The 26,791-nt window shown below is 44.1% G+C and overlaps 1 protein-coding gene across 1 annotated transcript; it reads left to right on the top strand.

Moving 5' to 3' along the window:
* Nucleotides 1-14: 14 nt before the first annotated feature.
* Nucleotides 15-26,095, top strand: acox2 (acyl-CoA oxidase 2). The gene is given in 15 exon segments (XM_033037344.1): nt 15-218; nt 4,704-4,866; nt 5,986-6,140; nt 8,004-8,111; nt 10,655-10,774; nt 13,221-13,336; nt 14,187-14,309; nt 14,311-14,359; nt 15,637-15,743; nt 17,278-17,468; nt 18,861-19,022; nt 19,871-19,976; nt 21,584-21,801; nt 23,443-23,575; nt 25,829-26,095. Coding segments are annotated over 15 exon segments (1,959 nt in total). The 5' UTR covers nt 15-73; the 3' UTR covers nt 25,892-26,095.
* The last annotated feature ends 696 nt before the right edge of the window (nt 26,096-26,791 follow it).

Here is a 26,791-nt window from a genome sequence, read left to right as displayed (position 1 = left end):
TGGTGCCGGGGGGGCGGGGCTGGTGTCGGGGAGCGAGCGGCGTCGATGCCAATGCCGATTGTCCGCAGCCGACATGAAGAGCCCGCCAGTGTCCGCGCTCGCGCCCGCCGTCAACCCCGACATCGACAGCGAGAGGAGAGCGTCGTCCTTCGACGTGGAGAAGCTGGTGAACTTTTGGGATGGAGGAGCGGAGAGGACGCGCCTGAGGAGAGCCGTGGGTGAGTGTGGGCTGGGGGTGAGTGGGGGCTGGGGGTGAGTGGGGGCTGGGGGTGAGTGTGGGCTGGGGGTGAGTGGGGGCTGGGGGTCGGGGCCCTGTGGGCTGGGGGTGAGTGGGGGCTGGGGGTGAGTGTGGGCTGGGGGTCGGGGGTGAGTGGGGGCTGGGGGTGAGGGTCGGGGCCCTGTGGGCCGGGGGCTGGGGGTGAGGGGGTGACCCCAGGGCCGAGCCTCCCTCAAGCGGCCCGGACTCGCTCTGCCCCCCTTCTCTCCTCTCCCTCCCGGCAGTAATTCATTTACAAAGTCATGGAGTTTGCAGCAGGATCTTTGGTTTGCATTAATCCTGCAGTTTGTCTAAAGACACACACACAGAATGTCTGGAGTAACTTGGTGGGACACGGCAGCATCTGTGGAGAGAAGGAATGGGTGGCGTTTCGGGTTGAGACCTTTCTCCCCACAGATGCTGCCCTGCCCCCGCTGAGTTACTCCAGCATTCTGTGTCTTATCTTCGGTTTAAACCAGCATCTGCAGTTCCTTCCCACACATTAGGTCTCAGGATAGTTGTGCAGTGAAAATTTCGGAGAATGTTGCCACAACTTGAAGGTCTGAACCACAGGGAGAGGCTGAGCAAGCTAGGACTTTAGTCCTTGAATTGCAGGGGGATGAGGGGTGATCTTATAGAGGTGGATAAAATCATGAGGGGAATAGAAAGGGTAAATATAGAGAGTTTCTTGGCCAGGGTAGGGGAATCTAGAACCAAAGGTCTAGGTTTATGAGACAGGAAAGATTAAATAGCAATCCGAGGGGCAACTTTTTGTGGGTGAATGGAACGAGCTGCCAGAGGAGGTAGTTTTAAGGCGGGTATAATAACAACAACATTTAAAGAACACAGTTACGTGGATAGGAAAGGTTTAGGGGGACATGAGAGATACAGATAGGAAAGGGGGATATGGGACACGCTGAGATGGCGTATCTTGGTTGGCATGGGCGAGTTGGGCTGAAGGACCTGTTAGTGTGATGGACCCTCCTGTGCCCCAAGGAATACAGTCTTGGCCTGCCCAGTCTCTCCCTGTAGTTGAAGTCCTGGCCACCTCCTCCAAAATCTTCTCTGCACAACTACCCCTGGACCTCCTCCAGGATTATTGCTAATCTTTCCCTCAAACTCCATTTTCCAGCCCACTCCACGGATCTCTTGATACCCAACATATCCAGGAGTTCATCTGTCTCTGGTTGTTCTCCTTCTGAGGAAGGTTCTCAACCTGAAACATCACCGATCCATGTTCTCCATAGATGCTGCTTGACCCGCTGAGTAACTCTAGCACCTCGTGTCTTTCATTGTAAACCAGCATCAGAGGTTCCCTATCTCTGAATTTCATGGCACCCTGGTGTATGTGACAATAACAATCTGAATCTGAGGGGAATAATCTTGTGACATTTAAATCCTTTATTAGAGTTCTGTAAGTTTCAATAAGGGCACACCTCATTTTTCCAAATTGTAGAGAATTGGCCAACTGCCTTCATTTCTTCTCTTGACACACCTGCCATTCCTGGAATCAGTGCGCTGAATTGTTGATCCACTGTTTATAAAACAAATCAATATTTTTTTGGAGAAGTAGACCAAAGTGCAATGGTTATTAGTGTCATGTGTACTGAGATGCAGTGAAACGCCTTGTTTTGCATGTTGTCCAGGCAATCATACTATCATGACTACATCAGCTATTGCAAAAGAGATGATAAACACTGTGCAGAATAGAGTTGCGCAATAGAGAAAATCCAGATGGCAGAACAGGAAAAGACCAGGAATTGCAGATTCTGGTTTACAAAATGCAGATAAGTGAGAGATGTTTAAGGAGGAACTGCAGATGCTGGAAAATCGAAGGTGGACAAAAATGCTGGAGAAACTCAGCGGGTGAGGCAGCATCTATGGAGCGAAGGAAATAGGTGACGTTTTGGGTCAAGACCCTTCTTCAGACAAGTAAGTGAGATAAGTGAGAGATGTTGCGTTTCTGGAAGTCAAACCAGGGCAAGACTCTGGGACTCATTGTAGAGCAGAGGGATTAAGGATTGCAAGTGCATATTGCCTTGAAAGTGGTGTCACAGTTAGATAGGGTGGTCAAGAAGGCTTTCAGCACATTTGGCTTCATCAGTATAGTAGTCGGGATGTTATGTTACATTTGTACAAGTTGCCAAGGCCACATTTGGGGCATGGTGTTTTTATTTTGAGGTTGGTGGCATTCCCAGTGCTCTTGCTGCCTTTATCATTCTTGCAGTAAAAGGTTTGCGAAGTGCCAGCTGACGCTGTAACACCATATTCAGCACTCTGGTATTTTTCTCGTCCTATTTTGCGTGTGGGTTAATTGTACTCATGAATAGCATAATATGATTTGATTGGATAACACGAAACAAAGCATTTCAGTGTATCTTGGTACACGTGACGATAATGAACCCAAAGACACGATCGGTAGCTGGCAGGAATCTCGGATGCTTTGTCCTGGATGTATACATTCTTAAATTGGACATATACCTAAGAGGGAAGTGAAAAGCAGGTTTAGGTTTATTATTGTCATGTGTACTGAAGTGAAAAGTGTTTGTTTTGTATGCTTTTCAATTGGATCAGATACGAGCGATTTGCGTAATAGGAGAGTTACGTAAATTCGCACTTATTTAAATAAATGCAGCAAGGTGGCGCAGTGGTAGAGTTGATGCCTCACAGCGCCAGAGACCCGAGTACAATCCTGACTGCGGGTGCTGTATGTGCGGAGTGTGTACGTTCTCCCCGGCACCTGCGTGGGTTTTCTTGGGATCTCCGGTTTCCTCCCACACTCCAAAGACATACAGGTTAATTGGCTTAGTATATATAATTGTAAAATTGTCCCATTGTCCCCAGTGTGTGCAGGATAGCATTAGTGCGCGGGGTTGGCGCGAGGTCGCTGGCCGGTGTGGATTCAGCGGACCGAAGGGCCTGTTTCCGCACGGTACCTCTAAACTTCACAATAGGTGGGCCCGTTTCCTGAATGACGTGTGTTATTAAACGGGAGGATGGCGAAAGCTTTAGTTGAGTTGAGTTTTCCCGTCCCCATCACCCGGGCTCGCTGCTCTTCCAGCAACACTGGGAAGGTGAGTGAGTACGAGGGAGACAGTGGAGAGCAACTCTTGGTCCAGTCATGACATCTTCCACAAGGTGCAACAGAGAGCCCCTCCTCACCAGCTGCAGCACCATCCTGTTAACACGCTGTTGTTGCGGCTCACGTTGTAGCTCCTGGCCAATGATTCATTTACCTGATAACAGCTAGGAAGAAACTGTCCCTGAATCTGGAGGTGTGCGTTTTCATACATAAATAGAAAACATGGAAACATAGAAGAATAGGTGCAGGAGTAGGCCACCAGTCTTTCAAGCCAGCACCGTCATTCAATATGATCATGGCTGATCATCTAAAATCAGTTACCCGTTCCTGCTTTTTCCTCCATATCCCTTGATACCTTTAGCCCTAAGAGCTAAATCTAACTCTCTCTTGAAAATATCCAGTGAATTGGCCTCCACAGCCTTCAGTGGCAGATAATTATACAGATTCACAACTCTGGGTGAAAAAGGTTTTCCTCATCTCAGTCCTAAATGGCCTCCCCCTTATTCTTAAACTGTGACCCATGGTTCTGGACTCCCCCAACATCGGGAATTTTTTTCCTGCATCTAGCCTGTCCAATCCTTTAATAATTTTATATGTTTCTATAAGATACCCTCTCATCCTTCTAAATTCCAGTGAATACAAGCCCAGTCGACCCATGAAGAAGTAGGGTCCCAGTCTATATTGGGAAAGTTGAAATCCTCTACTACAACAACCTTATTTGACCTGCAGCTGTCTGCAGCACATCTGCTCTTCTATTTCCCGTTGACTATTTGGGGGTCTGCAGTACACCCCCATCAAGGTGATCATCCCTTTCCAGTTCCTCAGCTCCACCCATATAGCCTCGGTAGATGAACCGTCCTTAATGTCACCTCTGAACACAGCCCTGACATCCTTCTTAACCAACAATGCAAACCCCCTCCTCTTTTTTCCTCACCCTTGTCTCTCCTGAAGCTCCTGTATCCCGGAACATTGAGCTGCCAGTCCTGCACGTCCCTTAACCAGGTTTCGGTCATGGTTACAATGTCCCAGTCGCTTGTACCTATCCAAGCCCTAAGCTCATCTGCCTTACCCATCAAGCCCTTTGCATTAAAATACGTACAGTTTAAACCAACTCTCCTTCCTCGCTCTCCAGCTTTTTGCCTATTCTGTCCATTAACCTTTCCCACACCACCCTCCATACCGACTTCTAGCCTCTCCTGTGCCTCTGTCCTGCACGAGATCCCACTCCCCTGCCAATCTAGTTTAAACCCTCTACTTGCACTGCCAGTTTTCGATGCAAAATATTATGCAAATTAAATAAGGAACTGCAAAAATGGTAAAATTACATATATGTTAATTCCACAATATTTTTCTTTGCTTCATTAGAACATGTCATTAACAGTGATCCTGTTTTCAGTCGAGAGAATCAATATTTCTTGACCCCAACTGAGAGCTATGAAGCTGCTGTAAAAAAATCCGTGCACCTATGCCAGAAGATTAAGGAATTAGGCTGGACTGACGATGGCCCCGAAGTCCAGTTTGCTTTTAGGTAACCTTTTATATATTTTGGTCCTACAGTGTGGTTTTGATAGGAGTTCTTTTGCAGGTTACATTTTAATCCCTCCACGTGTATGTACTCTATAATCAGGCCCACACCAATTCAAGAGGGAATGAAAATCAATTAAACATTAAAGACTTCGTAGTCTGGAAATCTGAAATAAAAAATAGAAAATGCTGGAGACGCTCTTCAGATCAGGTAACAGCTGTGGAAAGAGAGAAATCGATTTAATCCTCAAATTCTCTTCAATACATTGTAGGCTAGTTATGCTGCTGAAGGATTAAATATTCTCCTCTTCTACAAAATCCTACTGCGGCTTTTTTTACATCCATCCCAAAGGTCTGATTATGGCGTGATTTAGTGCCTCCTTTGAAAAATGACACACCTTACAGTGCAGCAGATATCTACTAAGGAAATAACCTTTTGGACTCGAGGAGCAGCAGTAGAGTTGCATGCTTTAATGATGTGATACAGGCCTAGTCAGCAGTAAGAACATAGAACAAGCCAAGTATATTGATTTTACAGTGGGCCAGCTCATTTGCCTATGGCATTAACCTTCTATGTCAATTTTTAACTTGAATCTGACATGTTCTCAGCCTGAGATTAATTTGTGATCACTTATACTGTCTCAGGGACTATCGCAATGTTTAAGAAACACTTAAGACAAGTACATGTATGGGATAGGTTTCGAGGGATATGGGCCAAACACCGGTAGGTGGGACTGGTGTAGATGGGACATGTTGGTCAGCATGGGCAAGTTACCACACTGTATGACACTTCTGTGATTACTTCTCAGTTTTCAATTTAAAATGTTTTTGTTCTCTGCTGATGTTGGTTCTTCGAAGAAGAGGATCACCTTCTTGTGCAGACTTTTCACAACAAACCTTTAAGTCGAAATGATGACTAATGGTAAAATCAGCACTGTTCAAACAATCCAGGGAACTGCCGATGTGTAAAAAGGCAATGTGATACAACGAGCTAACAATAAATGGTAATTTTAGAAAATAATCATGGTGTGTAGTGTGATGCCTTTGGTTTTTACACCGTAAAGTAAAATTAAGCCCAGCGTCCTTGCCAGTAAATAGTTTCTGTGTTGTTTCCTGACTCTAGGATTCTGGGAAGTGAGCTTGCGTTTGGAGTCCACAATCTGGTTTTTATACCAACTATTATGAAATTGGGAACTGACGCACAGATCGCTAAGTGGGTTCCACTTGCCAAGGATTACCATATTATTGGAACATATGCTCAGACAGAGCTAGGACATGGTAAATTGTTGTTTCACTTGGTCTTTGCTTTCCGTGATGAAATCCAGCTTCAGGACATGCTGGTATGAAGTATAACAAAAAGGAACTGCTGATGCTGGTTTATAACAAAGATGGACACAAAATGCTGAAGTAACTCAGTGGATCTCTGGATAAAATGAATAGGTGACATTTTGGGTTGGGGCTCTTCATCAGACTGATTGTACAGGGCCTTGGTGAGACCACACCTGGAGTATTGCATACAGTTTTGGTCTCCTAATCTGAGGAAAGACATTCTTGCCATAGAGGGAGTACAGAGAAGGTTCACCAGACTGATTCCTGGGATAGCAGGACTTTCATATGAAGAAAGACTGGATAGACTCGGCTTATACTCGCTAGAATTTAGAAGATGAGTGGGGATCTTATAGAAGCTTACAAAATTCTTAAGGGGTTGGACAGGCTAGATGCAGGAAGATTGTTCCCGATGTTGGGAAGTCCAGAACAAGGGTTCACAGTTTAAGGATAAGGGGGAAGGAAGTCTTTTAGGACTGAGATGAGAAAAAAAAAATTCACACAGAGAGTGGTGAATCTGTGGAATTCTCTGCCACAGAAAGTAGTTGAGGCCAGTTCATTGGCTATATTTAAGAGGGAGTTAGATGTGGTCCTTGGGGCTAAAGGGATCAGGGGGTATGGAGAGAAGGCAGGTACAGGATACTGAGTTGGATGATCAACCATGATCATGTTGAATGGCGGTGCAGGCTAGAAGGGCCGAATGGCCTACTCCTGCACATATTTTCTATGTTTCTATGACAGGGGAAGAAAGCTGGAGGCTGGCTTTTTTTGGAGTTAGTTACATGTATTTTGGTGATGGCCTTCCATGGTATCCCTTGTCAGCATTCAGATTTAAACCTGCCATGCTTTGTCCTGCCCCCCCCCCCCCCCTCCCCTCCCACTCTTCTAACTTTGCTTCGCCCCACCCCTGCAAACAGTCTGAAGAAGGGTCCCAACCTGATACATCACCTATCCATTTTCTTCAGAAGTGCTGCCTGAGCCTGAGTTACTCCATCATTTTGTGTCTATATCTGGTATTAACAATAAGCTGTTGTTTTTATAAAGGCTTTGAAGTGCTAAGAGCCCCTTTGCTGTAGAGGTACAAGTGAAGTATTTGTACGTTCTAATGCAAGCAGATTATATTGTATTCTCATCTTCATTGTTTTGGCATCCAATCAATTCACTTTTTTGGTAGAGTGTTTGGAAACTGGTCATTGATTTGGGAACAATTTACAAGCTGATTTAAAAGCATTCTGCACCAGACATGGAACATAGTACAGGAACAGGCCCTTCGGCCCACAATGTCTGCCGAACATGACGCCAAACTAAACTAATCTCCTCTGCCTGCAGGTGATTCATAACATTGCTATTGGAGACACAAAACTGCAGGTGGTCTAAACTGAGAAAACAATGCTGGAGGGACTCAGCAGGTCAGACAGTATCTGTGGAGGGAAATGGACAGGTGAAGTTTTGGGTCGGGACCTTTCCTCAGACTCATCTATGGTGTTTCCCTCCACAGATGCTGCCTCGGCTGCTGAACCCCTGCACCACTTTGTTTTTTTGGTGCATATGAGATTTGCCTGATTAATATATGAATCGAGGAAGCTGGGTTATTAACCTGTGAGTTTTGCAAGTATAGCTTCTGTTTCAGGGTGTTTGAATGATCAAAGCCTCCACATGTGTTATTAACTGAATGCAACGTTGCAAACTAGCGCATGGTGGAATACAATATGCACTTTGTGTGCATGCATAACAGTTGTAAAGAGAAATTGTTGATCTTTTGTGCAGTCACTCATACTTTTACATTCTCTGTCTGAATGCTCTGTTTCCTTCAAGGTACAAATCTGAGAGCTCTGGAAACAACGGCAACCTTTGACGCCTCCAGCCAGGACTTTGTACTGAACACACCCAAAGTGTCCTCAATCAAGTGGTGGCCTGGTGACTGTAAGCCTCTGAAACACTCATCCACTGTTGCATGTTATTTGCTTCTACCTTTTGCTAAAGTAACTCAAATATAACACATATTTTCATCTCCAGTCATTCATTGTATTCCTAAATTGAGTGTTGGGCAGGTTTATAGCATTAAGCATGTTATTTTGTTGCATTTAAATGTGTTTAGTTTTTTTATTGACATGTGTACAGAGATACAGTGAAATGCTTGTTGTGATGCTGTAAAGCAAGGGTTCCCAACCTGGGGTATATTTACCCCCAGGGAGTAAATTTCACCTACCATGGGGGTAAATTTGTTGATTCTGGATTTGTACATATTTTTTCTCATTGACTGACTGTGTTTGGTTCTGGTATACCAGTATCTGTTCATCATTAGTTGTTCATAAATAAGTGAAATAACATTGTTATGTGCTATGAAAGTTGCCAGGGGTAAACGGGATGAAAAAGGTTGGGTAACCCTTCTATAAAGTCAAATCAGACTACATGAATACAACCTTCTCGAACAATACCGTAGCAGAGTTGCCACGTTCCAGCGCCATCTTGCAACTTCCAAGTGTCTTAAAAGTCTGATCTTGAATGAATGAATAAGTTTATTGGCCAAGTATTCACATACAAGGAATTTGCCTTGGTGCTCCGCCTGCAAGTAGATGCCTCTGAGTCCAAGGAGATCTGCAATTTCTCACTTTATGGCCCGGTTGTGGTGGCGGCACTGGGTGGGTGAAGTAAGGGTGGATCTGGCCCAGCACGATGCCGTCGGCTCCTTCCACCGCCCCCCGTGCAGCCTCAGCAGGCTGCGCTCGATCCGCTCGCTCACCCGGCTGCCGTCGGGCCTCCCGCTGAGAGGGGATCTCACTCAACCAGCAGTCATTTTGATTTTGTACTGTAGGCCTCAACTAAATATTCTGGACCATAACAGGGCCATATCGCAAGGGGAATGAGGTCCCTGGGACTGAAACCACCAGTGTATCTTATCAAATAACATTTAATATTAAACAAAGAAACAGCAGAAAAGATGGGTGAGTTGCATTCTAGTTCCGTTAAGAAAATGGGGGAAAGTAAGATTGAGCTGACAGATAGGGTTGCCAACTTTCCCTCACTCCCAAATAAGGGACAAAAGGTCAAAATACGGACAAATTCCAGACGGCAATTTGTTGACCGACTCAGCCGTGGCTGGGTGAATAATGAGTTGGCCCGGGTGCTGGACTGCACACAAAGCCCAGCCGGCGGGCCAGCTGAGGAGTTTTGGCCCAGGCCGCGCGCAGTCGCATGCAAATTCTGGCACCCCATCCAACTCATGAACCAATGATCGACCATGAGAAGGAGTGGTGGTGGTGTCGGCAGTAAGCGAAGGTCCGAAGGTCGGACAGCTGGCCGGGCTGCCGACCGACAGGGCCACAGGCTGCTGCTGCACTCCATGGGCTGCACCACGTCGGGACGGGTGAGGCGGGGCTGGTCGCAATGCTCCGACCCGACAGTCTCCTCGACCCGAGTAGTAGCAGTCAAACACAGGACAAGGGCGGTCCCATATGGGACAAACCAATTTAGCCCAATATACGGGATGACCCGGCTAATACAGGACAGTTGGCAACCCTACTGACAGAGGAGTCCAAGCAAAATCATTTAAAATGTAGAGTATTTTTTTAAAGCCTTTTTAGAACACTTGACTTGGGTTTAGGTGTATTAATGTCAAATGTACTGATGTACAGCGATAAGATTTGTTATGCATGCTCTCCGATCATATCATACATAGGTACAATCAGTTCAAACTCGAGTACAACAGGTAGAGCAAAGGGGAAGATACAGAGTGCAGAATATAGTTCTCAGCATTGTAGCGCACCAGTTGCAGAGACAAAGTCCAATGTCCGCAATGGGGTAGAGGTGAATCGGACAGTACCCTAGCTTATCTAAAGCCTGATAATGGAGTGCAGGAATGAGGTTCAATCATTTAAGCTGTTTCCTTTCTGATCCAGACAAGTTGATCAGTACTGATTACCACATTGATGAAAGGATACACATGCTCTCAGTCAACTGACAACATTCTGCAGTGCATTTATTGGGCAATTAACATGTAAATATATTACCTTCATTAACACTCAAGGAACAGCAAATGTTGGAATCTTGAGTAAAACACAAATTGATGGAGGAACTCAGCAGGTCAGGCAACATCTGTGGAAGGAGTGGATGGATGAAGTTTTGGATCGGGACCCTCAAGATTTAAGAGAGTTTATTGTCATGTGTCCCAGATGGGACAATGAAATTCTTCCTTTGCTTCAGCACAACAGAATATAGAAGGCATGAATACAGAACAGATCAGTGTGTCCATATACCATTGTATAAATATATACACACATGAATAAATAAAACACCCTGCTTCAGACAAGAAGAGTTGCTGCATTCCTCCAGCACTTTTTGGGCTTTGTTACAGTCGTGAACATAATGGGAAGGCGAGCGGTGGAGGCATTAAGTAGTCGTCTGGTTAGAGGGTAAATGTGACGTTGATTTGGAAAGTCTTCATGCAGTCTGTTTTGTGCTTTCAGTGGGGAGGTCGGCAAGCCATGCGGTGGTCCTGGCTCAGCTCTACACCCAGGGAGTGTGCCACGGAATGCATGCCTTTATAGTTCAGGTCCGCAGCCTGCTGGACCATTCCGCTTTGCCAGGTAATGTAAAGCTCGCTTTCCACATAATGTGAAGGATTTGCAGCACAATGATAATAAAGAGCTGTTATCATTTGACCAACACATGTGGGACATGGTGGGACACAGGAACAAAAGTAAAGTAATACAGAGACACAAGAAACTGCAGGCGCTGGAACCTTGAACAAAACACAAAGTACTGGAAGAACTCTACAGATCAGGCAGCATCTGTGGAGGGGCAGATGAGGTTCATTCATTTGTTGCCTGTACATTTCCTCCAGAGATGCTGCCTGACCTGCTAAGTTACTCCAACACATTTTTTTTTTTTGCAGTATTTTAATACACATGTACCTGTTCTCTTTTTTGTAATTCTTTATAATATATTTTGAGCTTCCTCAAGTTAGGAAAGCGAATATCCACTGGCTCCTTATATAATGTACACTGACACACAGAAGATAGACACAAAAAGCCAGAGTAACTCGGCGGGTCAGACAGCATCTCCAGAGAAAAGCATTAGTGACTTTTGGGTTGCGACCCTTCTTCAGACTGACGCACAGATCTCGTCTTTATTCTTTTTAATAGTGGCAACCATTGAAGAGACCCAGTCTGAGGGTTCAGTTACAGGAGTAATCACACCAAGAGCCACCACTTTGTGCTCGATCCCTCATAGCATGGGGAATCCTGTGGGCTGGACGAACAACTGGGATTGCCTCGGGGTCAATAGTAATCGTGCATCTGGCAGGCAACCTGCCCAGTTCGTCGTTAAACTTGCATTGTGTTAAAATGTGATGTGTAAAATCACAGTCTACAGCCACTGGACAGACGGAAGGGCTGAAGGAAATCAAACCTATGTCATGCCATGCGTCGGCACCCAGTATGGATGGTACCTTGTCGCGTAGCACATAGAAATCCAGGATGTGGCCGCGCGCGTTGAGACGGCAACTTAACTTTACGTGACCGATAAGGTGCAGTGCTGCTCCATTAAAAGAGATAAGTGAAGCAGTTGTCTTAGTTAGAGTTTCTGTGATTTGTAGCTGTTGGAAGACAGACAACGAGATTGCGTTGCACCTGGCCCCGGAATCTACTTTGAGATAAAGGGTTTTGTCGTTAATGAGCAGTTTGATCTTGGGATCGTGCTTGGACGCTGAACCAGACAAAGCATCCACATTAATCTCTGTGCTGTCCTCATCTGTTTGTGGGAACTGGGAGCTAGGATATTCATCCTGGTTTAATAAGCTGACAGACTGTTTCGTTTGAGATCTGTTATTTCCTGATTTGCAGCATTTCGCGAAATGATTTCCGCACGGATTACGAACCGCAACTTGTGAACTTCCGCAATTAAAGCAATTAGTGATCCATCTTGGGCTGTTAACTGGCCCCTGAAACCGTCAAGTAGTAATTTGATTTGACACGCTGGCTGCATTGACTTCACGAACAGCAGAAGCAGTTAGCGTTTTAATGTGGGCATTGGTTAACTCAGCTATGCAACAGCGATTTTCAACAGCTTCTAAGGTCAGGCTCACTTCACGCAACAATTCATCACATAGTTTATCATTCAATATGCCATGTATCAATCTGTCGTATCAAACTAGATTCAATCTTTCTAAAATCGCATCAACTAGCAACCTGCTTCAACGCTCGACCGGTTCTACTTGCTTCTGACACATTGAGAAAAATTTATGTCTTTCAATGCTCACGTTAATTTGTAACTCACAAAGCTGTCGGAATTTGGGTAGGAGGCACTCAGGATCTCGGATGGACTCTGCTGGAATCTGTACACCATTAGCATCTACACCAGCCGGTGCATAGTGAAATCTTCTGGCACGCCGGCCAGCTCCAGTGCCTGCTAAGTTAGGAGAATCGAGGCATGAAGAGCGGGTGCTGCAATTGGATATGCTGCATCAATGTAGATTGAGAAATCCTCCTCGAACACACGCCATCGTTCAGCTAGATCAGCATCAAACACCAAGACATCAGGCTTTCTGACAGCAGCAGCCAAGTCATAGTTTAAAAAAATAAACTAAGATAAAAACAATATAATCAACCGGAGGTTGAGATCGTACACTTCTGACACCATGTTATTTATGGCCCTTGTGATAATAAAGACCTCATGCCATGTCTGGTTAAACACTGTTTATTCAAGACAAGTACAAGCTCTCACTTGGGAGTGTACACCAAACTGTGGAACATAGCGGAGTGCCACACTAATAAACTAATAGGCGTAACTACAAAGCATGACTCATACCATGAGCCTCTAATCTACACACTCTAGCAAAAATACGATCTGTCCTTGGGCACTTGTTTTGAATCACATAAGCACACCAACTTTCATGTTTCTTAAAGACTTTTGCTAATTATGAAATTGTCAGGGCTTTTGTCAGGAATATTTTTTTCTCCTTGGTAGGAGAGATTTATTATCGTGCTGCAAGTGAAATTAATCTATTGCTAATGTATTTTCATGTGGTTTCAGGTATCAGTGTGGGAGATATTGGTCCAAAATTGGCCTTTGAACAGGTTGACAATGGATATTTAAGGATGCAAAATGTTCACATTCCCAAGGATAACATGCTGAGCAGATACAGCAGGGTAAACCGTAATTCCTAACTGAGCCGTTACTAATCCTTGTGCATAAAATGACATTTAAATTGTATTATTTCTGAATAACAAAATTGTGCAATAGATATCTGTAAGCACTGGGATTATTCTGCAGATAGTGTATCCCAGAGAGCTGAAAGCAGTAAATAGTTTAAAGCTTCACAAAATGAAACGCAGATTGGATTGAATTGAATGATACAGCATGGAAACAGGCCGTTCGGCCCACCAAGTCCACGCCGACCACTCCTTCACAATAGTTCCATGTTATCCCTCTTGTGCATCCACTACACATTACGGTGGCCAACTAACCTACAAACCTGCACGTCTTTGGATGTGGGAGGAAAACGGAACACCCCGAGGAAACCCACAGGATCACAGGGAGAACGTGCAAACTCCACACAGACAGGACACAAGGTCAGGATTGAACCTAGGTCTCTGGTGCTGTGAGGCAGCAGCTCTACCAGCTGCGCCACTGTGTGCTGCCTAAAATAGTTACTGATGCACCTCAACAGGTTGAAGTAAAGGGACTCTGCCATGGTGATGGTGTGCATCTTTAAGAGTTGGTTACAATTTCTTTCTCTCTTATGAAAAGTGAAAGGCATGATCATGGTTTTGGTTTTACTCTGACTTGTACAGATGGGGAACTCTGCATGTGCTGCTTCAAGTGCAAATAATACAAGCGGCCCTAACATAGTATCATCCAAATACTGGATCTGTACAGATAGCCAGCCCAGAACTGTAGAATGTAAATAAAGTTGTGTCAGTGGAATTTCCTCTGAGCTGTTTTACACTTTAGTAACTTGGAAATGCAGAGTTTTATTACAGCATCTTGCCATTACAGGTTGCTTCAGATGGCAGCTATATTAAGCAAGGATCTGACAGAATCAATTACATCAGTATGGTGTTTACCCGAGTGGGAATATTGTCCAGAGAAATACTACCTGCTCTCGCTAAAGCCTGTGTTTATCGCTGTTCGATATTCTGCGGTGAGACGCCAGTCAGAATTAAGCCTGGGTAGGTTCAAAGAGTAAGCGTTCAGTGTAATTTAATAACATAGTAAGAAATGAATGGATTTGCTATTTTTAGCCTTGCATTGTGTTTTTGTAAATGCCATAGGTTTTGTTTTCAAACTAAAAATAGTACAAATGTAGGAATTAGATTTTGGTTCTGAAATATGTGAGGCTTTTTCTCAGGGTGGAAATGTCAAAGACTAGAGGGCATGGCTTTAAGGTGAAAGTGGCAAAGTTTAAAGGAGATGTGCGCAGGACAAGTTTTTATTACACAGGGTGGTGGGTGCCTGGGACGTGCTGCCACGGGTGATGGTGGAGGCTGATATGATAGTGGTGTTAAAGAGGCATTTAGATAGGCACACGGATATGCAGGGATATGGATCACGTGCAGGCAGAGAAGGTGGTTTAACTTGGCATCATATTTTGCACGGACATTGTGCACCACAGGCTTGTTCCTGTGCCAAGGCATACGTGATAGGAGTAGAATTAGGCCATTGCCCCATCGAGTCTACTCCGCCAATCAATCATGGCTGATCTATCTCTCCCTGCTAACTCCATTCTCCTGCTTTCTCCCATAACCACTGACAACCTATACTAATCAAAATCGATCTGTCTCTGCCTTAAAAATATCCTCTGACTTGGCCTCCACAGCCTCTGTGGCAACAAATTGCGCAGATTCACCACCCTCTGACTAAAGACATTTCTCCTCATCTCCTTCCTACAAGAATGTCCTTTAATTCTGAGGCTATGGCCTCTAGTCCTAGACTCCCCCACTATGGCAGAGCAACATGCGACGGTTCACATGGCCTATTCCTGCTGTTTGTGAATCTATAAACTGTTGTTGCAAAATACTGCTCTATTTTCACACAAAGCACACTTCATTTGTGAACTTTTCTACCAGTTAAAAATACTAATTAAATACCAATTAAAATACAGGTGATGTCATTATAGACAGTTGATGTGGAATTCATTCCCACAGCCAGCTGTGGAGGCCAAGTCATTGGTTATTTTAAAGCGGAGATTGACAGGGTCTTGTCAAAGGTTACAGATAGAAGGCAGGAGAATGGGGTTGAGTGTTGAGATAGATCGGCCATGATTGAATGGCCATGTCCACTCAATGGACCAAATGGCTTCATCCTCCACCCATGGCTTATCAACTTAGACTCACTGCGTTTAATCAATTAGCTTTGTATTAATGATTTTGAAATTATGTCTCCCCTTTAGTGAAAAGGAGGCCAAAATTCTAGACTACCAGACCCAGCAACTGAACTCCTTCCCCAGGTCGCCAAAACTTTGCATTTCATCTTATGGGTTCGTCCTTGGAAGCATTTTGTAAAAAAGTGAACTTGCAGATCAAAACTGAGAGAAACATCTCCTCTCTGCCTGAGGTAAGGCGAGTCATCTTAAATCCACAAGACAATCTTAGATCTTGCACAGCAATGTTACCCAGACATAATAGACACTTAAATGATACTCTGCTTGCTTCTGCAACATTGTGGAATTGACATGAAAAATACAACCGTGCCTGGACTCATCAACATCTGGCTAGTTTCCATGGACATTGTTTGAGATGCTTAGAATCCAGATGTTTATCTTATGGACAATTGACAATAGGTGCAGGAGTAGGCCGTTCGAGCCCCTTTGAGCCAGCACCGCCATTCACTGTGATCATGGCTGATCATCCACAATCAGTACCACCCGTTCCTGCCTGCTCCCCATATCCCTTGATTCTGCTAACATTAGAGCTCTATCTAACGCTCTCTTGGAAGCAAATAGAGAATCGGCCTCCACTGCCTCCTGAGGCAGAGAATTCCACAGATTCACAATCTTGCAACTAAGCGGGCCAGGCAGCATCTTTGGACGGAAATGGACCAATGACATTTCGGGCTGTGACCCTGCTTCAGACTCCAACGGTATTCCCTGAGGAAATGTTTTCTGGGAGACCGTTTTCTAAGTGTAGAAGTAAAGATAAAAGTGACGAGCATCTGGTCAAGGGAGATTGAAGAAGTTTAGTTGGCGTTTGGTGCATCTTGCATGGAGGGGCAAGGTTCTGGTTACAATCTGCTAATATTTTCTTGGCTGGGAGAACAGGGTTAGGAAATGGGAACCAGGATTTTATCTCAACATCATGTGTTGTAAATATTGTGGTAGTTGTGTCTAATGGGTTAAAGGAATTGTGGCTGCGTTCGTGTGTGGCTAAAATGGGGAAGTAGCTGAGTGATAATCTCGGAATAGGAACGGCAACATTACATTCTTCACCAACATTGCCTCGCCAACAGCCTGTCTGTCCCTTTCTTTTTTGTTGTATGTTTTTAGTTTTAGTGTTCTTTAGCTTGTTTTATGTGGGGTGGGTGGGTTGGGGGAACATTTTCTAACCTCGACGGAGATGCGATTTCCCCCCCCATATTGTATCTCCGTCCGCACTGGGGCCTTACATCGAGGAGTTGGCGGCCTTTGTTGGAGACTGACCGAGAGCTCCACCGTGAGTGTCTGCGGACTTTAACATCGTAGAGCTTGCGCTCTCTGGTTAGAGACCGACATCGGGAACTCCAAGCCGCAGGAGCTTAGATCGCCCCGACGCGGGGGCTTCGACCCCCGGCTGCGGGAGCTTCGATCGCCCCGACAGCGGGAGAAAAATGAGGAAAGAAGATTACTTTATTGCCTTCCATCACAGTGAGGAATGTGGGGAATCCCCTGTGGTGGAAATTTGAACATTATATAATCACTGGTCTTACTGTTTATCAGGCGTTGCATTGCCCCATTAACCATTGTTTCCTGCACGACCTCACAAGGAGTTAACTCCCTGTGAAGCATAAACATTGGTCATTGAAAAGCTTTCTGGAGAATAGGCAAGTGATTGGGGCGGGGTATTTTTGTGCATGGGATTGAGGGTGTGTGTGTGCGCTCCTTGTGTTGCTGCAGCTCCATGCCTTGTCGGCAGGGATGAAAGCGTTGATGTCAGCCACGTGTACCGCCGGTGTGGAGACGTGTCGCAGGGCCTGCGGAGGCCACGGCTACTCCATGCTCAGCGGCTTACCATCGCTGTACGGCCGGGTGGTCGCCTCTTGTACCTACGAAGGAGAAAACACCGTGATGCTCCTGCAGACTGCTCGGTAGGCGGAAAACTAAGTATTACACGTCTGTTTCAGGTCTTCTGCCTATCTGCGTCATCCTCATATGGCTGTGCGCTGTGAAGCATATTAAATGTTCATAAACACCAAACCTTGTTCAAGGCATTGATATATTAGGGCGGCACTGGTACTGCGGTAGAGCTGCTGCCTTACAGCCCCAGACACCCGGGTTCAGTCCTGGCAATGGATGCTGAATGTAAGGAGTTTGTACATTCTCCCTATGACCGTGTGGGGTTTCTCTGGGTGCTTCGGTTTCCTCCCACACTCCAAAGATGTACAGGTTTGTAGGTTAATTGGCTTTGGTAAGATTGGCCTTGGTTAGATTGTCCCTCGTGTTTCCCTGGGATGGCGGGACTGCCATATGAGGAAAGATTGAAAAGACTAGGCTTGTATTCACTGGTGTTTATAAGGATGAGGGGGTATCTTATAGAAACTTATAAAAGGACTGGTCAAGCTAGATGCAGGAGAAATGTTCCAATGTTGGGCGAGTCCAGAACCAGGAGCCACAGTCTTAGAATAAAGGGGTGGCCATTTAAGACTGAGGTGAGAAAAAACTTATTCACCCAGAGAGTGGTGAATTTATGGAATTCCCTGCCACAGAGGGTAGTGGAGGCCAAGTCACTGGATGGATTTAAGAGAGAGTTAGATAGAGCTCTAGGGGCTAGTGGAGTCAAGGGATGTGGGGAGAAGGAAGGCACGGGTTATTGATAGGGAACGATCAGCCATGATCACAATGAGTGGCGGTGCTGGCTTGAAGGGCTGAATGGCCTCCTCATATACCAATTTTCTATGTTCCTCCTAGGAGAATGCTATCGTACAGGGTGAACGTACAAACACCGTACATACAGCAGCTGTAGTCAGGATTGAACCCGGGTCTCTGGTGGTGTGATGAGGCAACTCCATCGCTGCACCACTGTGTTATCTAGTTATAGTCAATTATCACTGATTTAGTTTTATAGGAGCAGCCACTTTTAGGTTATAACTGTCAAACATTGACTCATTCGATGTATTTTACCTGAATGGCTAAATATTTTTAATACCCAGACTTAAAAATTATAAAATCATGTTAGAAATGAGGAACTGCAGGTGCTGGTTTATCAAGGAAAGGCATAACGTGCTGGAGTGCTTTTAAAACAAAATCTATTCCTTTTTTTTTTTTTTACGGATTTTCCAACTGAAATACAGTATGTTAAGTAAGGTGAATACCACTACAAAACAATTTAGTGGAAGAATAACTTAAATTGGGGTCAAAATCTGTAAGTTGTGTGCATACGAGAAGTATCCTTTGTCAACATGACTAAAATAATTACCCTTCAAAGCAAAGTTTATTTTGTATCTCGAGAAGTGATGAGATTTTTAACGTATGCATTTTAGGTTTCTGATGAAGTGCCTTGCTCGAGTGGATTCTGGCCAGCCTTTGCCCCAGTCCGTCTCGTACCTGTCTGAACCCGTCTCACGCTATTGTTCTGCAAAGGAGAAAACAGATTTCTTCAAGCCGTTCTTGTACACAGAGGCTTACAAGCACAGGGCACAAAGGTCAGTGAATATACATTTCTGAGGTTGAGATAGACTAGCGGTGAAATGCACCAAGAATGAGCAGGAGAGGAGATGGATGCAAAGAATATAGCGCTTTACAAATGACATATGAGTTTTGAGAAATACCCATGTCAGGGGCCATTGGTAACATACAAGCAGCTTAAAATAACAGGAGCCTTTCAGAAACAAGGAACTGCTGATGCTAGTTTACAAAAACAGACTCAATGTGCTGGAGTAAAATCAGCGGTCCGGACAGACACCATCTCTGAAGAAAAGAAACGGGTGACGTTTCAGGTCGAGACCCTTCTTCAGACTTCATTATCTAGTTATACTCAGTCAGCACTGATTTAAACTTTTGTAGGGACAGTAACTTAAAATTATTGATTATTCGTGATCAGTGCGGGTGTCAAGGGTTATGGGGAGAAGGGGGTCGAGAGGGAAAGATAGATCGGCCATGATTGAATGGCGGAGTAGACTCGATGGGTTGAATAGCCTACTTCGATGACTTGTGAACATAAAAATGTATAGTTATATGTTATCCATCTGAAATCTCCATGGTTGATTTAATCCATGCTCTTCTATTCCAGAAAAGTTGTCAAATTTTGACGGTCTATGCTATGTATACATTATGCTGCATAAACGGATCAATATCACTAAAGTCAGAGAATAGTAAATTCTAACAGAAATGCTGGGGATACTCAGCAGGCAGACAGCATTGTGGGAGAGATGAATTAGTAATGCAGAATTATCTTTTGTAATAATACCACAACCATCACAATGCAGAGGCCATTTTGCATCTGACGTTAGCCGTCTTTTAAGTTTATTTACGTGCTGTTTTAACTTCACAGGCTGATTAAGGATTCTGGGGACAAGTTGCAGTCTCTTCTTCAGTCTGGATTTGAGCAGTATGTTGCCTGGAATGTTACTTCTGCACAGCTTGCAAAGACTGCAATTGTAAGATCATAATTCTCATTTCCTTGTTCTGTAAATAAAGGCCAATTTAATATCTCATTCAACTAAATTATCAGGTTTCTGGTGGGTAATAAATGATTTCTGATCATGATCGCAAATTGATTTCACTGAAAGAACAATAACTGTTGAAAAATGTTGCACTTTGAAAGGGAAATTGCAGATTTTACAAAGGTCTGCTACTGTGATTTGTTCAAGTAATAATGAAAATTATATTAAGGTTTCATGCACTACTTCAAGTTCCAGATGACATTGAGATAAGCAGATAAAATGATGTGTGGAAGAATTCTGTTTCAGTTAACATTGCTTGAGTTGAAATACAGGTGTTGAAATTCAACGCATTTAGCCTGACATCTAGCATTGGGGTCCAGTAAGCAGACTATAACATTAGTGTCTCATTTTAAAATTTGCATTGATTTTATATTGTTCAGTCATGGAGTCAGAAATTCAACACTGAGTCCGGTCCTTTAGTTCATTGAGTCTATGCCAACCACCCTTTTCTTTAAACATGCTCTAACCTAGCCCATTTCATTTTCCCACAATCCAATGGACTCTTTCTTCCCCCCCAATCCAGATTCTGCCAGCAAGCACCAGGCTGCTGCAGGGCCTCCAGCAGTCGCCTTCCTTGTACGTGTGGATCGACCAGCAAACCAACGTCCCTCTCCTTACCCATCCATCTTTGTGCCCCCTGGGGTAGAGGGGGACACAGTTATTGATGGGCGAGGAGAGGGATGAGTGTGGCAAGTAAACTCTACGTCACTGATCCTAGTGTGTGACATGGAGTGCCACCCCAAAAAAGAACACAGCATTTGAGGGGAGAAAACTGTGCAGAATATAGTTCTCAGCATTGTAGCGCATCAGTTCCATAGACAAAGTCCAATGTCCGCATTATGCTTATGGAAGAACCGTTCAGAAGTCCGATAACAGAGGGGAAGAAGCTGTTCCTGAGTCTGGTGGTGTAAGCTTGCAAGCTTCTGTATCTTCTGCCCAAGGGGGATGGGGAGAAGGAAAGGGAAACAACAGAAACACACAACAACCTCCTGAAATGGCCCTCCAAATGCAGAAACAGCCACTACTTAATTGCCAGACTAAAGGAGGAGTGACTGGGGTGAGACAAGTCTTTGATTATGTGGGCTGCTTTTCCGAGGCAACGTAAAATGTAGATGGGGTCAATGGTGAGAAATCTGGTCTGTGTGAAGGACTGGGAGTTACATCTACAGCTCTCTACAACATCTTGCAGTCTGGGGCAGAGTTGTGAATCTTTTGGGTTTAGTGTAGAGATACAGCGCGGAAACAGTCCCTTTGGTCCACCGAGTCCGCGCCGACCAGCGATCCCCGCATATTAACACTATCCTACACACATTAAGGATAATTTTTACATTTACCAAACCAATTAACCTACAAACCTGCACGGCTTTGTGGGGGGAAACTGAAGAAAACCCACGTGGTCACAGGGAGAACGTACAAACTCCGTACGGACAGCACCCGTAGTCGGGATCGAACCCGGGTCTCCGGTGCTACAAGCGCTGTTAGGCAGCAACTCTACCTGCAATATTTCTGTTTGATAACTCAACTTCTCTTTAATTTAACAGGCTCACTGTCAATATATAGTTGTGAAGAACTTTGTGGAAATAATAGAGGGATTAAAGCTAGAAGCTGAGGTCCAGCAAGTGATCAAGAGATTGTGTGACCTTCATGCACTGACAGGCATTCTGTCCAATGCTGGGGATTTTCTATACGATGGCTATATAACAGGAAAACAACTCGACTTGGTGACCTCTTCTCATCTGGATCTACTCGCTCTTATCCGGTAAAGTCATTTATATGTAAATAAATGCAAGGGAATAAAGAAAAATATTTGAAAGTGCCAATTAGTTTATCCAAGTCAAACGCTCTTGTTGATTTTAGCTTATAATTGAAGGGAAAATCATGTACCACGGCAGACAATGGTTTTATTATAACCATAAATTCATGCTATTTTTGTGTGCAAGAACGACCAGATTTATTCTTCGGGACATAATGCACACTCCACTATTGCATCATGCACTATCTTGGAGTGTACAGAGCAAATAGCTATCTCTGTTTAAGGGGTCTCGACCCGAAACATCACCAATTCCTTCTCTCCATAGATGCTGCCTCACCCGCTAAGTTACTCCAGCATTTTGTGTCTACCTTCGATTTTACCAGCATCTGCAATTCTTTCTTAAAGTTTCTGCAGTTCTTTCTTCAGTTTTACCAGCATCTGCAGTTCTTTCTTCAGTTTCCCCCCACAAAGCCGTCAAGGTTTGTAGGTTAATTGGTTTGGTAAATGTAAAAATTATCCTTAATGTGTGTAGGATAGTGTTAATATGCGGGGATCCATTGACATTTTGTGTCTACCAGCTATCTCTGTCCTTTTTGATTATGTAAATTTGTAAAGATCGATATAACATGCAGAAATTATAAACAGGACAGTTGTTCAGCCATACCACAGGGAAACAGAACCCCTTGACGCAGCTTGTCCATGCTGAACAAGATTCCTCAGCGAAGCTAAGGTGCCTCATCTAAGTTAATATAACAACTCATTTCCTGATGTATTGAGACAGGCCGATGAAACCGTTTGGCCCAATTCAGCATTACGGATGTTAGTGGGGTCCAATAGTACTTTGTCGTTTACTTCGCCACAGTGCACAGATGCTGGCTGTAGGCACACTTGACCTTCCAAAGGACTGCTGAGGTTGCTGATCCAGCAGCAGTTCCATCATGTACTGAGATGGGTTCTAATCTGCCCCATTCCTTGGCAAAGTGCAGTCACCACCCATGCAGCCCGATAAATTCCGAGGTTTCGGCTACAGATTAATTTCAAATATTTGGCAACAAAAACTATTTCTGCCATTCTTGTTGGGCGATGTGGAAGGTAACATGTTAAAAATTAATAATTGTGGAGTAAACGTGTAGAAAGGAACTGCAGATGCTAGTTTATACCGAAGAAACACAGAGTGCTGGAGTAACTCAGCGGGTCATGCAAGCTTCTCTGGAGAACAGGGGAGAGGGACGTTTCAGGTCGGAACCCTTCTTCAGACTTCAGTAAATGTTCTCTATTCAGTGGTGTGTAAATTATTGCCATTACCTCGCAGTGGTGAGAAATGTCACCATCGTTCCTGGGCTCATCGTCCCTGAGCAATGTCAATCTGTTGTGTGATTATGGCGTTGCAGACTCACCTATTGATGGTCACTATTGGCATCAATGTCTCAAGCTGCCACAGTCCAAATGTTGAGTTGCTGTGCTCCACTAACTCAATCTGTCATTAATCGCTGTCTGGAAATTGCCATGCGATTTGCTATTGCTTTTTGTTTTTGCAAAACTCCAGTACGTTGTATTACCTACCGTATGTCGTAATGCCTTACTAGTTGCTGTGTGCTGTGACTGGAGTCAGTTTAGTAAACAATGTTTTTGCCGTTACTGTTTTAGGACAGATGCTGTCTCGATAGTGGATGCATTTGATTACTCCGACCAACAACTGAATTCTGCCATTGGTAGTTATGACGGCAATTCTTACCAACACCTCTTTGAATGGGCTCAGAAAAGCCCCTCAAACGCAAAGGTACCTTCTTTATTGTTTGTTTGAGAATCATTGTCCCACTTGGAAGATAGGATTCCTGCTTCAATTGCAGCAAAATTGTATTTGATGAGAGCTTTACTGCAAGCAGACAGACGTCTCTGCATTTCCTCCTGCTCTCATTCCTTGGTCTGGTAACAAACTGCAACTGTGAATGAATGTTAACATCTGGTGCTTGTCTCTTTGCATCAAGTATTGATCAGGCACTTCTTATTAGCATTTGTCACACCTATTTGGAAATTTCTAAAGTACTTCTCCTCTTTGGGACAAGAGAAACAAATGTCATTTGTTTATAATTATTGATAATATTATGAAAGGATTGAAGCATGTATTGGGTCCAACTCTTAATTGAATTAAAAAATAGATGCAAATTGCTGGAGTGACTCAGCAGGTCAGGCAGCAATTCTGGAGAACAGAGATGGGTGATGTTTTGGGTTGGGACCCTTCAGTTTGATTGTAGGGGGAGGGGAGAAAAGGCCTAGAGTGGATGTGGAGAGGATGTTTCCAGTAGTGGGAGAGTCTAGGAACAAAGGGCACAGCCTCAGAATAAAAGGATGTATGTTTAGAATGTCAATGAGAAATTTCTTCAGCCAGTGGGTAGTCTGTGGAATTCATTGCCACAGATGGCCATGCAGGCCAAGTCATTGGGTATTTTAAAGCAGAGATTGATAGGTTCATGATTAGTAATGGTGTCAATGGTTATGGGGAGAAGGCAGGAAAATGGTGTAGATAGGGAAAAATAATTGGCCATGATCAAATGGTAGAGCAGACCCAGTGGGCCGAATGGCCCGATTCTGCTCCTGTGTCTCGTGATCTGCTGGGAATGCATTTAATACCTTAAGAATTACACCAGCAACACCACAGTACTACCTTGGGACTGAACTCCTAGCACCCAAGTCTGAAGAAGGGTCTCGACCCGAAACGTCACCCATCCCTTCTCTCCAGAGATGCTGCCTGTCCCACTGAGTTACTCCAGCATTTTGTGTCTACCTTCGGTGTAAAACTGTATCTGCAGTTCCTTCCTGCATCTTAGATTACACGGGTGTAAGAAAGAACTGCCGATACTGGTTTAAATTGAAGGTAGTAAATGCTGGAGTAACTCAACGGGTGAGGCAGCATCTCTGGAGAAAAGGAATGGGCAACATTTCGGGTCGAGACCCTTCTTCAGACTGATTACACGGGCATATGTGGGAGTGGTGATTTTCTGTCTCAATTGGCTGAGTTGAAGTGTGGCCACAATTTAACAGTAAGTGAACCATGTATATGCATCTAGGGAGCCAGGCGAATTAGACCAAATTCTAAGCATCAGAGTGCTTTGGAGATCTAATTCCATAAAACATTGCTACATGACCCTGTGATCCAATTCTCCACCGCTGCTGGTATTTTGATGTTTTTCCAAAATGTCTCGTTTTGTCATTTTATTACTCTCTTAGTAGCCTTGTTCATTACATTTCCGTTCCACAAATATAATTTCTTGCATTTGTGTCGCATAGTAGTCATGGTCTGATCATTTACTTAACTTTGGGTTTAGAAAATCTTATTAAAACCAAGTCATGTGTATATTTTCATGCCACATAAAACATAGAAAAATCAGCAAAAAAGGCGGTGCTGGAAATCTGCAGGTTTAATCACAGGCATCTAGTAAATGTTTTGTGTTTGTAGTGTTCAGATCTAGGAGTGTAGGACCTTGGGTGGACAAACGGAGGTGATGCCATACATTGGTGTAACTGGGCCATGGGGCCCTGTACAGATAGTCCTGTATCTCAGACTACTCTAGACTTTTCTTGCTTATCCACTTCTTGAGCATCGAGCTTCACTGGTTCATAGGTAGACAAAAATGCTGGAGAAACTCAGCGGGTGAGGCAGCATCTATGGAGCGAAGGAATAGGTGATGTTTCGGGTGGAGACCCTTCTTCAAACTGATGTGGGGGCGGGAGGGGGGGTGGGAAGAAGAAAGGAAGAGGAGGACACACTGGGCTGTGGGAGAGCTGGGAAGGAGGGAGAAAGCAAGGACTACCTGAAAATGGAGATGTCAATGTCATGACGTGTTTTCATAAATAGTGGAAATGTGTGGCATTGTTAAGCAGGAAGGTGTTCAGACATGACAAACTGATTAAAACTATCTACATAATGTATTGGAACATTCTGTTTCCTTGAATGTGCGTGGAAAAGTTGGTCAGTGTTTATTCTGGTTATTATTTTGACGTACCTAATTCATTATTTAATTTATTTCCGCAGGTGAATCTTGCGTATGAGAAGTACCTGAAGCCTCGCTTTCAGGCAGCGCTGTCCAAACTGTAACTCGCTCTTCTCCATCTCCACCCATGTTCATTTTACCAAGTTAAAGCTTTTAACAGCGTCGACGCCAGATACAAGTTGGTCACATTAAATATTAACAAAATTAGTTTATTTTCTCACTTTATAAAGAGTTTATTTGAATAACTGAAAATTATTGTACTATGTTTTTAATAAATTGCTCAAGATTTTAAGTACATTTTCTTAAAACTGCCTCTATTACAAAACATCTGAAGTGTCTGAATATTTTGCTAAGCGTAGCCTTTTCATTATTTTATGGGTTAATTTAATGAAGTTTAAAACACTTAATTCTCAGAAAAATTATTAGCTATCAAATGTTGACAAAAATGCTGGAGAAACTCAGCGGGTGAGGCAGCATCTATGGAGGGAAGGAAATAGGCGACGTTCGTCGCCTATTTCCTTCGCTCCATAGATGCTGCCTCACCCGCTGAGTTTCTCCAGCATTTTTGTCAACCTTCGATTTTCCAACATCTGCAGTTCCTTCTTAAACAAGCTATCAAATGCTAACGGGTTGTCCTTCCCCTGCAGTTGTGCTGACACGGACTGGTCTGCAGATGTGACAGATTGAGATTAATGCCAACCTATTCAAAATTTCACTCTAAACAAAATTAGAAAATGTTGAAAACCTGTGTGATTGATCTGCCGACAAAGACGCTAGAAAACCATTTCTAAAATAATAATAATAATATATCTTTTATTGTCATTGCACGTCAGTGCAACGAGATTTAGTGTGCAGCTCCACTGATGTACAAGAAAGGTAAATAAATACAATACATAAATAAACAAGCTGAATTGATTGACGTGACCATCTGAGGGAGACTGTCCAAAGGGGGTGGGTGGGGGGGCACTCATTAGGGCCGGTTCAGAGCCGCTATAGCTCTTGGG

Source organism: Amblyraja radiata, chromosome 18, assembly GCF_010909765.2.
Source record: "Amblyraja radiata isolate CabotCenter1 chromosome 18, sAmbRad1.1.pri, whole genome shotgun sequence".
NCBI classification, from domain to species: domain Eukaryota; kingdom Metazoa; phylum Chordata; class Chondrichthyes; order Rajiformes; family Rajidae; genus Amblyraja; species Amblyraja radiata.
The sequence above is the reverse complement of the archived record's forward strand: the minus strand, read 5'-3'. Positions and strand labels throughout refer to the sequence as shown.